Source organism: Zootoca vivipara, chromosome 11, assembly GCF_965207765.1.
Source record: "Zootoca vivipara chromosome 11, rZooViv2.hap1.1, whole genome shotgun sequence".
Lineage (NCBI taxonomy): Eukaryota > Metazoa > Chordata > Lepidosauria > Squamata > Lacertidae > Zootoca > Zootoca vivipara.
In genome coordinates this window covers 12588962-12603074 of record NC_142594.1, presented here as the reverse complement: position 1 = coordinate 12603074, position 14113 = coordinate 12588962, and the positions used below count along the sequence as shown (strand labels likewise).

The 14113-nt window shown below is 45.0% G+C and overlaps 1 protein-coding gene across 2 annotated transcripts in view; it reads left to right on the top strand.

Moving 5' to 3' along the window:
• The first annotated feature begins 669 nt into the window (after positions 1-669).
• The window catches only part of LOC118091969 (prostatic acid phosphatase), a 32419-nt gene continuing 18975 nt past the window's right edge, over positions 670-14113 (top strand). Inside the window, exons 1-4 of one of the 2 annotated variants that reach the window (XM_035129625.3) lie at positions 670-837; positions 5518-5613; positions 7315-7401; positions 8166-8318. In XM_035129625.3, coding sequence (XP_034985516.3) covers positions 721-837; positions 5518-5613; positions 7315-7401; positions 8166-8318 — 453 coding nt within the window. In that variant the 5' untranslated portion in view covers positions 670-720. The remainder of the gene's footprint in view (positions 838-5517; positions 5614-7314; positions 7402-8165; positions 8319-14113) is intronic. The other variant, XM_035129624.3, reaches the window with a different exon arrangement.

Sequence of the window (14113 nt, the reverse complement as noted above, 5' to 3'; positions counted from 1 at the left end):
TAAAGAGGAATGAATGCATAAATGTCAAACAATTTGAGAACTGTTAGAAAGCTGGGTTACCTTATATACAGTGGTGGAGGAAGCCGAAAGGGGTGGGGCGCGCCTCGGGGCCTCCAGAGTCTGCCTGCCTCCTCCCACTCAGCCGCCATACAGCTGGCGGGGAGGCAGCGGGTTTGGGCAGCAGAGACGCGTGGCTTGGGCGCGCTGCAGGCCCCGCGATGAGTGCCACCCGGCATTTTGTTACGCCCCTTAGTGGTGACACCCGGGACGGCCCTCACCTACCGCACCCAATTCCTCTGCCCCTGCTTATATAGGCAGCATATTTCCACTTTGGGATGGCCAACCTGCATGGGGCAGTTGTGGCCTGCTCAGATATATCCTTCATCTTCTGCTCTGTACCATATACAAATCCACACCCACCCCTACATGATGTGAGGGGAGGAGAAAGGTGTGGGATTCTGCCTTTGGCAGCACAATATAGAAATACCCTCTTGAACCAAATGATTCTAGGTGGGGAAAAGTTTTTGCCTCTCCTCCCTTGTTTATCCTCATTGCCTGGGACTCACACTGCAGCTTTTCAAAAGAAGCTCGATGAAGAAATACGTCTGTTGTCATCTTGTTGCCACATCCTCCTGCAAATTTCAGTTATGTGTCCACCCATTTGAGTCCTATAAAAAGCAGGCGTAGGAAAGGCAAACCTTTTGCCTGTCTGCTGCCAGGATGGGAGAAACAAATCCAGCGAGAAACTCCAAGTGTTTCTACTTCTTCCTGCTTGGCTTCATTTCATCCCTCCTCCTTCAGTCTGCATCGGGTCGGGAGCTGCACTTTGTGCTCTTAGTAAGTAAAGGAAAGCAACTATTTCGTTACTACTGTGCATTTGGTTTGTGGGTTCTTCGAGACAAAATTCCTGGGGCTGTGTCCAATTTTAGTTCTACTCAGAGAAGACCCATTGAAAGTAATTGATATGACAAACTTGGGTCCATTCATTTCAGTGGGTCTACTCTGAGTAAACTTAGTTGGAGCCCACCCTTGGTGTGCAGCTCTCCAAAGGTTTCGTGAATTATCTAGACTTTCATGGTTTTCCTCACACCTATATTTACAGGAGTGGGGAACCTGTGGCTCTCCAGATGTTGCAGGATTCCAACTTCCATCATTCTTGACCAGTGGCCATGCTGCCTGGGGCTGATGGGAGTTGAAGTCCAACAACAGCTAGAGGGCCACACTTCAGTAAGACTGTACACTATAAATTAAAAACTGATGCTAACACAATCCGTCGGTCGCTTGAATTATTTTAAGATGCACATGTGTTTAATGGGGGAGCCTATGCCTCTTTAATAATAATAATAATAATAATAATAATAATAATAATAATAATAATAATAATAAGTAAAGGTAAAGGGGCCCCTGACCATCAGGTCTAGTCGTGTCCGACTCTGGGGTTGCGGCACTCATCTCGCTCTATAGGCCGAGGGCAGACAGCTTCCGGGTCATGTGGCCAGCATGACAAAGCTGCTTCTGGCGAACCAGAGCAGCGCACGGAAACGCCGTTTACCTTCCCGCCGGAGTGGTCCCTATTTTTCTACTTGAACTTTGATGTGCTTTCGAACTGCTAGGTGGGCAGGAGCTGGGACCGAGCAATGGGAGCTCACCCCATTGCAGGGATTCGAACCACCAACCTTCTCATCAGCAAGCCCTAGACTCTGTGGTTTAACCCACAGTGCCACCTGGGTCCCCCAATAATAATAATAATAATAATAATAATAATAATAATAATAAATTTTTATTTATACCCCGCCCTCCCCAGTGGGAGCTGGGCTCAGGGTGGCTGACATCAATAAAATTACAATTAAACATAAAAGAAAGAAAAACAATTGATTTAAATGCAGATTAAAATACAATTTAGATTTAAAAATTGTTTTAAAATGCAGCCTCATTTTAAAATGGCCCAAATCAAAACCCAAAGGCCAGGCAGAACAGCTCCATCTTGCAGGCCCTGCGGAAAGATGTCAAATCCCGCAGGGCCCTGGTCTCCTGTGAGAGAGTGTTCCACCAAGTCGGGGCCCATACTGAAAAGGCCCTGGACCTAGTTGAGGCCAGTCTAGCCACCTTTATAGTAAAGAACATGCAATTTGCCTATAGCTTTTAGAGATGTAACACGCATCAGAATGTTAAAGAATATAAAGATAACAATTGAAATGCTTCCTTGCCTTCAAGTGTAATGAGCTCCTCTATAAACAAACTCCAAAAAGCAGCCATTTTAGATTGCTGCCATTAAGATGCTGCTTTATCAGATACATGAGGTTCAAAGGGAAGATAATCACAGCCTACATGTAAATAGATATACAGTTTTACAAGGTGAGCATAGGACGGCATCCTGATAGAAGGGATAAAACAGACTATTGAACCAGCTGAAGTCATGAGGACATAAGAGGCTTGCTGGACAGGACCAAAGGCCAGCCTAGTGTGTCACCACAATGACCAACCTGATGCCATGGAAGGTGGGAGATGACAGCAATAGCCCTCATAATTCAGTTCAGACCCCAGTTTAATGCTTTGGGAAACAATTTGCTTAGGTCTGATTAAAAACAAAGCTTTCTGCTTTCCCCAGGATTCACATAACATCCCTTATTATTTCATGGGCAATGCATACAATAGAGGTAATAGTAAGAAATCTCTGAAATTGCACAGTAAAGGTACCCCTGACCATTAGGTCCAGTTGTGACCGACTCTGGGGTTGCGCGCTCATCTCGCATTATTGGCCGAGGGAGCCGGCGTATAGTTTCCAGGTCATGTGGCCAGCATGACAAAGCCGCTTCTGGCAAACCAGAGCAGCACATGGAAATGCCGTTTACCTTCCCGCTGTAGCGGTTCCTATTTATCTACTTGCATTTTGACGTGCTTTCGAACTGCTAGGTTGGCAGGAGCTGGGACCAAGCAACGGGAGCTCACCCCGTCACAGGAATTCGAACCGCCGACCTTCTGATCAGCAAGCCCTAGGCTCAGTGGCTTAACCACAGCGCCACAGTGCTGGTGCCTTTAAAGCTGGTTTGAAGTGCAAGGCGGATTTGACCGGAGTGGATACATAGGCGTGTTGCATGGAAGCAGAAGAACTTGAATGCCCAGCATTTTACAAACAAACCCCATTAACAGAACTAGCAAATAGCAGATAAGGACAAGGTGATGTATTACTTCCACATCCCTTCCAAAGCAGGACCAGCCCAAGGCGTTTTGCTGTCTGAGAAAAAGAACAAGTCAGTCCCGTCCCGCCCCCGCATTCCACAGGCAGAAGCTGCCTGGCTTGGAAGTTTATTTTTATTTAATACTAGCGTTGGGACAGTATTCTTCACCACATCTAAGGACAGCAGGCCAACTCAAGGGTAGCACAGCAAGCTGCAGTACATACACAACTCCATCCTCCAATAGAGGGGAATGGTTAAGTGGCTCAGGAGGAAGGGGGTGGGCTACCACTGGTGACTCCCACCTACATGCCCCAGGATCTGAGTATTGTATATAATATATATATGATAAGAATAATATTGGAAAAAACTATTTTGAAACCTGCTTAACCTAAATCATATATCCCAGTTTCCAGTGGCCCTTTAAAGTACGCTTCACGCAGAGTATACACAGTCAGAAGTTGACCTGGCTAAGAAAACTCCACCAAGAGCGTAGGGTATTATTTCCCTTATATGAAACCCCTTACTAGCTGCACACTTGTAAAAGTATGCAGATGAAAATACAAACGGTTGGGTTTCTTTAACTGAAAAACAAACTGACTCTAAAGAGACTTTAAACTAAAGATAAATGCTTTCTCCCACTTTCCAAACCTCCCACAAAACTCCCATTAAACTACCCGAGAATTAACAGCAAACTAGCATTATAACTAAGCAACTCTCATACTAAGATTCAACTAAGGAATCTCTTAAACTGAGAACAACTGAGAGAATGATTTATTTAGAGATGAATCAAACTGAAAGATCTAACTAAGAGATGCAGAAGGCCTTCTGACAGAGCCTTATATACAAGAAGCAGAGCCCACGCCTGTGGGCAATTAACAGAAACACCTGTTTCTCTTAAACAGACAGTATTTACATTAGACCGGCTCTAAAGTAACTTGACTATTCAAAAAATCCAACACTGAGTTCTGTGGAAGAAGGCAGGTGGCGGGGGGGACACCCACTAATATTGGCTTTGTAGAGATCAATGATCACTGCTCAGAGCAGCTTTTGAGGCAACTTCGATTGCCTGGAGATGTTTGTTTTCTTTCTCTCATTTTACCCACTCCCCATAACTGCTTTACAGTAGTGGTCAGCGGTGTGGTAGCACTCACCTGATCTCCTGCCGCCCATGTTGCTTCTGCTTACCTGCAAGTAGATCAAAAGGGGAAAGGTGGCAACACAGGAACCAGGGTGCAAACGCGCTGGCAGGAGGCCCGGAATGGCTCTGCTGGTGTGTTTGCATCGCACCAACTTCTCCTCCTCTACCTCCCAGTGAGCTGTAGAAACATGGGCAAAGTGAGGTCAGGTGAGCGATGCCACCTTACCACCTGACTGCTACTGCTGCATATCACTGCTATTACAAAGGAGCTTGCGAGCCATCCAAGTTAAATTCTGGTGATCCTTCTCATCAAGTTGCTGAAACTACAGTAAATTGGAAGGCTAAAATTGTCTTGGCTGAACAGACTTGGATAAATTATTTCAACTTTTCCCCATCGTTACCTCACAGCCTTTCCTAGTTTTCCACTGGCATAATATATTATTAATATTTAGCCCTAAAGTGAAGTTACGTTTTGGTGCTTGCTGAGTCCCGTCCCCCCCCCCCAAAAAAAATTTCTATAATAATTATTAGACTACATAATAATTATTAAACTGCAGTGTGATGCAGCAGCTAAAAAAGCCAATGCAATTCTGGGATGCATCAATAGGAGTATAGCATCTAGATCTAGGGAAGTAATAGTACCACTGTATTCTGCTCTGGTCAGACCTCACCTGGAGTACTGTGTCCAGTTCTGGGCACCACAGTTCAAAAAGGATACTGACAAGCTGGAGGGCAACCAAAATGGTCAAAGGCCTGGAAACGATGCCTTATGAGGAACGGCTTAGGGAGCTGGGTATGTTTAGCCTGGAGAAGAGAAGGTTAAGGCGTGATATGATAGCCATGTTCAAATATATGAAAGGATGTCATATGGAGGAGGGAGAAAGATTGTTTTCTGCTGCTCCAGAGAAGCGGACACGGAGCAATGGATTCAAACTTCAAGAAAGAAGATTCCACCTAAACATTAGGAAGAACTTCCTGACAGTAAGAGCTGTTCGGCAGTGGAATTTGCTACCAAGGAGTGTGGTGGAGTCTCCTTCTTTGGAGGTCTTTAAGCAGAGGCTTGACAGCCACATGTCAAGAATGCTTTGATGGTGTTTCCTGCTTGGCAGGGGGTTGGACTGGATGGCCCTTGTGGTCTCTTCCAACTCTATGATTCTATGATACTATGATACTTTAACATTATTTGCCCTCTTTTACTAGATTTATAGGCATGGTGACAGAAGCCCTATTGAAGTCTATCCTAACAGCCTACACAATGAAAGCGCCTGGTCACAGGGATTTGGACAACTGACTAAGGTTGGTTGGCTTTTCATAAAGTTTGGTTTGGAAATTTTTCAAGAATTAGACTTCTGGAATTTGTACAAAATTTCATTCCTGCTCTAAGAGACATGATACCCCACCCACTGATAGTCACAGACTGCTGTGGGCCATCTAGCCTGACCTGTAGTGATCAGTGCCTGACTTATCCAACACCCAAATCCCTCTGAATGTGCCTGATTTGGCTCAGGACTTGGAACTCAGGTGAATATGGTGCACGACCCTAATAAAAGGGGCAATGGGTCTGTGATATAGCAGTCAAGAACCTTCCAGCTATGGGCTTGATTAGGCCTGCTGGGCCATTCTATTTGGCCTGCAAGACCATTTCACCCAAACTGTCGATCACCTCATGCCGTGTTTTGGGCAGGGATCAGATGCACACAGGAAACCCCATTCACTCTCAAGTGTATCAAATCCCTTTCAAATTCAACCCAACAGAGAAAGGCACCATATTCAAACAGTGCCAAAGGTTGTGCCATGGTTGCAAAGGAACCATAGCTGCCAAGTACCCCGTATTCCCCAGGAAACCCCCGTTTTTCCTTACCATTTCCCAGCGGTCTCCCGTTTGAGCTCCTCTCCCGTAAATCTCCCTTAAATCCGCTCCTGCCGGCAGCCATTTTTCTGGTGTCGGTTTGCCCATCTATGGCGCCGGAAATAGCCGGAAATAGCTTCTAAGCATGTCTGGCAGCCATCTTGGGGGTGGCCACATGGCAGCGGCCATCTTGGAGGTGGCCACATGGCCACCCCTAAGATGGCCACTGCCATGTGGCCACCCCCAAGATGGCCGTCGGACAACTTCCGGTGCAACTTCCAGTGCCGCTGCTGCTGCTGATCCTGTATTTTTCTGCGGGAGACTTGGCAGGTATGAAAGGAACCATCAGGAGCACAGTCCTGACCAATCCTTTGCAGCCAAGTCCCATGTGAAGTTGAGCCAAAGAACCATCAGGAGTGAACTGCCAACTGTCCATTTCCAGCCACAGCTTTACTTTGGGTGCTGTTTGTACTCGGCATCTTACCTTGTCATGCTGCTTTCAACTGGAATCAGATACTCGGGAGCTCTTGCTCACTCCAAGCATATCCAGTTCCCGCCAACCACAGTGCAACAGGGGGAGGCACCAAATTCAAATGGCACCAAAGGTTCAACTGTGGCTCCAAAGGAACAATCAAGAGCAGATTCCCAATGGTGCATCTGCAGCTGTGGCTTTAACTTTTTCACATCTGACATCATACGATGTCAGGTGCTTGACAGGTGGGCAGCCCTACCATTTGCCAACCTGGCCCATTGTTTCCCAAACTTAGGTCTCCAGCTGTTTTTGGACTACAACTCCCATCATCCCTAGCTAGCAAGACCGTTGGTCAGAGATGATGGGAATTGTAGTCAAGAAAGTTTGGGAAACACTGGAGGAATTGCTATGTTTGGATCTGACACTCTGGCAGAAATAAAAGCAGTTCCCTACCCCTGCTCTGAAATGTTTATTATTAAGAGCAAAAGGGTCACATGGTGGTTCTACCTGCATGGGAAACTGATCCCCTCCAGCCTCTGATCCTTTTTGTCACATTTCCTGCAATCGTCCCCTAGGAAAGCAGGAGGGGTGGGTAATGCTTGGCTCTCCACAAGGGCTGGAAAAGCCATAAGACTGGCTTCGAGAGGAAATCATGTATCTATTGTTGCTCCCACAGATTGGAATGCAGCAGCATTATGAACTTGGACAATACATAAAGAAGAGATACTCAAACTTCCTGAGTGCTGAATATAAACGAGAAGAGGTGGGTTCAGGAACTTTCAAGAAAGAGATTGGTGTGGTTCATAAGAACATCAGATTCTGAGAAAACCCAAGGGGTGCTTTGACATTATTCAACAAACATTCCAGCGGTGTTAATAAGTCTCCTCTGGCAATGGTTGCCACTACGGTATGCGTGTAGCATAGAGGAAATTTCTGGAGTAAAGCTTCTGGTAAGGTAAAGGTAAAGGGACCCCTGACCATTAGGTCCAGTCGTGACCGACTCTGGGGTTGCGCTCTCATCTCGCATTATTGGCCGAGGGAGCCGGCGTATAGCTTCCAGGTCATGTGGCCAGCATGACAAAGCCGCTTCTGGCAAACCAGAGCAGCACATGGAAACGCCGTTTACCTTCCCGCTGTAGCGGTTCCTATTTATCTACTTGCATTTTGACGTGCTTTCGAACTGCTAGGTTGGCAGGAGCTGGGACCAAGCAACGGGAGCTCACCCCGTCACAGGGATTCGAACCGCCGACCTTCTGATCAGCAAGCCCTAGGCTCAGTGGTTTAACCACAGCGCCACCTGGGTCCCTGATGATATTCAAAGGGAGGCATTCCTTTGGGTTGGCAGCAGACAAAGCACGGCCCTTGGATACTCTTATTCCTCTTCATCAGTGGAGGGCTCTGCTAGAGAGGATCCCTCAAAGGCAACCAAGAAGATGCCCTCAGATCCCAAGGCACCCTCCCATGTCTAATTAAGAGGTTTCTGAGTCCAGATCCTGGGTCTTGACACACTCCCTTAATCCTTTCTAGATTTTGATCCAGAGTACCGAAACTGATCGAACCATTATGAGTGCCCAAGCAAACCTTGCTGGTATGTATCCTCCTACTGGTGATCAAATCTGGAATCCTAAAATCCTGTGGCAACCTATCCCGGTGCATGTTGTACCAAAGGAAAGCAATCCGGTGAGTACCAGAGTCACAACCAATTTTGTCTGCCTTCCAGGCTCTTCCTCAGAAACCTAATATACTGAAAAGTGTGTGCAAATGTTTGTTTAAAATAAACATTTTCCTTAATCAGAGATTCTGCAGCAGATAGAAGAAGCACATTGCCATTTGTAGCTCATTTATTTGTAGCCCTGCCTTACTTTCTGCTGAAGGAAACAGCATTTGAATTTAGGATTTGGGTGCCAAGCTCCCTTTGAGGATGAGTTAATTTCTTGACTGACATAGCGAACTGTCTGGTCCTTGTGCAGGGACAGTGAACAGCTAGCTGTTGGCTGTGTTGCAGCTGGTGTGATGTTGCAGGGCCAATACCAACAGTGATTTAAATGTGTACATCAAAACCAGACAACTCTGCATCCACTGTACCGCTTTCATCAAAGGATAATGCTGCAGTTTGTACATGTATATAAAGCTATAAACAACTTTCTGCCTATTACTATCATATTTTTTCATACAACAGTAGTACCGACTGGACTTTCACAAGCACCAAAATATATCGAGCTGTTTCAGAGCTGCAAGGAGCTTTGGCAAAGATCCAAGCAGTACCTTACGCCACACTGTACGGTGCTACAGAAAGCATGCAGTATCTTTTCTTGCTTTGAGGTTTTTGTAGCTTTGGAGACTAAAGGACATTTGGGAAGAGTTTTTCTTAAAGGCACAATGGAGACACATGTCTCCCTTGCAAGTCTTGAATTGTTTTGAGGAAACAATTTGAGGTTCTCCCTTACAACCCATTCCCAGCACTATCCTGATAGGCAGGTTATTTCCCAGGGCGAACTAAGAGAGTTTCATCAGTCATCATCACCATCGCCTGTCAAGTAACAGGAGAGCCAGGAATAATTAGCTTTCATTTTGATGCCTGTTGGTTGCATGCTGCTGCAATTCAATTGGGCAAGAGCTACTACACCAGTCATGCCATCAGCAGGAAGGCGGGGGTGGGGTGGACGGGACTCTTCGATAGCATATAGATCAGGGGTAGGCAACCTAAGGCCCAGGGGGGCCGGATGCGGCCCAATCGCCTTCTCAATCCGGCCTGTGTGTGGACGGTCTGGGAATCAGTGTGTTTTTACATGAGTAGAATGTGTCCTTTTATTTAAAATGCATCTCTGGGTTATTTCTGGGGCATAGGAATTCATTCCCCCCCCCCCAAAAAAATATAGTCCAGCCCACCACATGGTCTGAGGGATGGTGGATGGGCCCACACCTGAAAAAGGTTGCTGACCCCTGGTATAGATTGTGACATGGCTCTGCTACGATTCCTAGAGTTTCCTGGGAAGAGGGATTGACTCTGGGAATTGTAGTTTTGTAAGGTGAATAGGGGTCTCCTAACAAATCTCAATACCTGTAAGGGGGGAAAAGTACAGAGAACCGCCCCCTTGCATCAGAAGTAGCTCCTCCCCAAGCAGCGATGGAAGCGAGGGCTCTGAGGAGGCTAGACAGGAAGTGGAGAGAGAGGGCCAGGGCTCCAGTAACATGAGAGAGCCCCGGCCACACAGGAGTGAGGAGAGGGAGGGGGAGAAGGGAGAAAATGAAAGCCTGGAGCGTAGACCCTTTCCTCCGGTTCCGGAATCACGCAGGAGAAAGAGAGGGAGGAGATTCACTGTCCCGAGGCCACTATGTTGGAGAAGATCACGTGGGGGGGGGGGCAGTGCCGGATTCTGCATCGGACTGAGCAGACATGTTTTACATACCCAGCTCACTGTAAATAGACTGCACTAATAAAAACTGTTTAAAGACAAGCATGCGGAGCGTCGTTACTCTAGAGTAGTCGCAAGAACCTCTGACAATACCCTTAACAAACTACAGTTCCCAGAATTCTTTGGGGGAAGCCATGGCTTTTAAAGTTGTGTAATTGTGCTTTAAATGCATGGTGCAGGTAGGGCCTGCCTTACTTCCTCCTTCTCTCCTTCCCTCTCACTCACCCTATACAGAAAAGGGCCCATATGCTATACAGTACCCACAGTCCAAGAGAGGATCATTTTCATATGATATTTTTTTTTAAGCATATGATGAGTGGAAGAAAATTCATTCCAAGCCTCTGCTCCTGAACTACTAGCTATTTATCTAGAACAGGCATCCCCAAACTGTGGCCCTCCAGATGTTTTGGCCTACAACTCCCATGATCCCTAGCTAACAGGACCAGTGATTGGGGGAGATGGGAATTGTAGTCCAAAACATCTGGAGGGGCGAAGTTTGGGGATGCCTGATCTAGCATGCGGTGACAACAGCACCAGTTTTTCTAAAGGATGCGGAGAGCGGTGTAGGGATGGGTGAACTTGCATATTTTGCTTTCTCTCAGTTTCTCATTTTTCCTTTTTTTTAAGATTTAAAAATACCTTTATTTCAAATAAAAATTTAAAAATTATTTACATCAGGTCTTTACAAATGTAAACAAATAAAATATATAACAAAATACATCAAACCAAATTCTCCAAACTGAAATTATACATACCAAAATCATGTCTCGAGATGTATTCCATTTCCACAAATAAACAAAGCTTCCAACCCTTCTCCATCATATCTAGTTTCTTTTTTGTTGTTGTTGTTGTTTCCCACAGGTTAGTTTATGTCGGCTTTACGCTAGAATTTTTCCTCTCTACTCTTGATTTCATTTTTTATATTTTACAGATATCGTTCAAGTTCTGCCAGTAGAATGTTGTTGTTGTTATATGTTTTTAGATACTCTCTGAAAATTTTCCATTCCTTTGATACCTTTTGATATTCTATGTCCCGCACCCAGCCCGTTAATTTTGCTAACTGTAAGTATTCAATCAGCAGGGCTTGCCACTCTGTTATGGTAGGGGGCAATTTGTCTTTCCATTTCCTTGCAATCAGGATTCTAGCGGCTGTCAGGCTGTACATCATTAGCGTTCTGTCTTCCCTTTTAAAGTTATTGGGTAAAATGCCTAGGAGGAATATTACAGGTTGTTTCTTAAAGGTTGTCTTGAATAGTTTTTTGATTTCATTATAGATTTTATCCCAATAATCTTTAATTAGATCACATGTCCACCACATGTGGAAGTACGATCCAGATTCTTTCCCGCACCTCCAACATTCAGGACTCCTCCCTTTATACATCTTTGCTAGCTTCTGTGGGGAGAGGTGCCACCTATATAGCATTTTCATGCTATGTTCTCTCAATGAATAGCATGCCGTGAATTTCAGATCTTTGGTCCACAGCCGTTCCCATTGCTCTGTTGTTATATTATGTCCACAGTCCTGCGCCCATTTAATCATGACCGTTTTGGTCAATTCCTCTTTAGTCTCCCACTCTAATAGGAGGTCATATATCCCTGAAATATTTTTCTTTCTCTTTATTAATAATTCTTTATTAATAATCTCGATGTTTCTTTAGCCAATCCATTTCTAATGTCTACAGCTAATTTTTGGCACAGCTGAAAGTACTGGAGCCAGTCCGTCATCCTTCCTTTGATGTCCTCATAATTTTTTAGAGTTATTTCTCCATTCTCTATTTCCGTAACCTCTCTATATGAGGGCCAGCTCCAATCCATGTTCCTTCGTTTGACAGCAATGGCCTCTGTTGGGCAGGCCCATAATGGAATTTTAGGTTCTAAAATTCCTCTGAACTTAATCCAAATGTTATACAGGGATTTCCTTATGGTATGGTCTAGAAATCCTCTGTGTGATTTTATTTTCCCGTATAACAGATATGCGGATAGATATGCATATCTGTCAGTTTCTCATTTTTCCAATCTTAAGCTCAGTTCTCCACCCTTGCACATCAGTTTGCCATTTATTTATTTATTTAAAAAATTCTCTTTAAAATGTATCAGATAAATTCTCCATATTTTCCCATTTTTCTATGCCATTTTGTCTAAGATAACATTTTTAAATGCATTTTCCACTGATACCATGAGTTTTTATGCTCAGCATGCTAGTAAATGTCTTTTTGTACGCATTACTTGGCTGGAGAACTATATTGCAAAATTCAGAAAAGTGTTACTTTCTGAGGCCAATTGTCTTTCAATTTATGTATTTAAGTGCAAACTGAGCCAAATTTCTTCCCCATCCCTAAAAGAGGAAGTAGGCAAACTAAATAAATAAAAGACCTAGGAGTTATTTAGGAGAGGTGAAGGGGAGAAAGGGAGAGGAACAGCTCAAGTAATTTGTGTTGTGTCAGGTAGATTCAGAATTTTAAATTTTTTTGTGCTTTTATTCAGTCAGGTTTTTAACACAATTTCCTCAGTTTTGTGCAAATTCATTTTGCTCCTGTTAACATGGGAACATTTCTAAAGGGAAGTGTTGTGATATGCCAATGAAATTCAAAATTTCAAGTGTTTTTATGTTGTATGTAGTTTGATTTGATGGTCTGATGACAAGATACAAATAAACAAACCTACCAAACTATGGTTTATATGACATTTGGGAATCTAAATTCAACAAAAACAGAAAGGGGTGGAGTCTAATAATTGGCAGTTATCCACAAGTGAATCTCTTAGACCTATTCCTGGTCATATAATCTGTGCTGCGATGAACTGTAGGCCTCAATCAGGTTTCCTCAACCTCGGCCCTCCAGATATTTTTGGCCTACAACTCCCATGATCCCTAGCTAGCAGGACCAGTGGTCAGGGATGCTGGGAATTGTAGTCTCAAAACATCTGTAGGGCTGAGGTTGAGGAAGCCTGGCCTCAATTGCTGCTCCTCAGGAAATGTGATGCTGTCGGCGCCGCCATTTTCTGGTGCCCATAGAAGGGCAAAGCGGCACCAGAAAAATGGCCGCCGGGCAGAAGCCAATTTAAGGGACAATACCGGGATTTTCCACCAAACGGGAGACCGCCGGGAAACGGTAAGAAAAAAGGGGTTTTTGTGATGAGTAACAAGTAACTAAAGAGTTAACTGTGTACTGTAGCACCTGACCACTGAGGAAGATCATGTTACAGAATGTACCAGAAGTGTTTCTGTATGTTGCAGTTGGTTTCGTTTCTGCCTGGGAGACGGTTGCAAGATGTCTGCGCTCTCACCAGGTTGTTTGTTATTTTCTCTCTAGAATAAGCTTAAGTAGTTATTAGAACACTTTGGACTCTGTGTGTTCTTAAGAGGCTTTTTATCCAACGGCTATACAAGCTTTCGCTGTGTGAGAAGAAGAACTCTGCTGTGTGTGTTTTACTGCCAGCCCGGTTCTACGGAAGCAGAGAAGCGGAGAGGAAGCGCGCCGGGCGATAATCAGAGGCTCCTAATTGAGTCATAAACAACTCAACGGAGCCCTATACCCGTCACAGGTTATGGGAGATAACAGGTCATGGACTCACCTGTCACAAGTTCTGGGTGACAGGTTATGGGTCATAGAACCTAATCAATCACCAAAGCAATAAAAGGTGATTGCAGCTGTAAAAGCCTTGGAGAAAGCCGGTGTAAAGAGCTAGCTGGGAGAAACCTGTTGTTTTGCAGTCGGCAATCAATAGATGCACTCGCTAGCAGAAAGACCCTGTACCAGAAGGCTGGGATCCGCAGTCTACCCGGAGGAGCAACGTGAGCTATTCTGAGTGAGTACACAGACACGGAGCCCGGGGGTGGACAAGATGGCGGAGCAGCTACAGGAGTCATTTGTCGTGCCGTTCCAGAGGTTGAATGGCGACAACTATGCAGAGTGGAGAGAAAGGGCCAGAATGTGGTTGCTAGGAAAGGATTTGTGGACTTGTGTGTTAAATCCTCCAACCCCTGTCGCTGATAATTCAGCAGCTGAAGCACAGAGGTTTGCAGCAGAAACCAGGAAAGACAATAAGGCTCTATGTGCC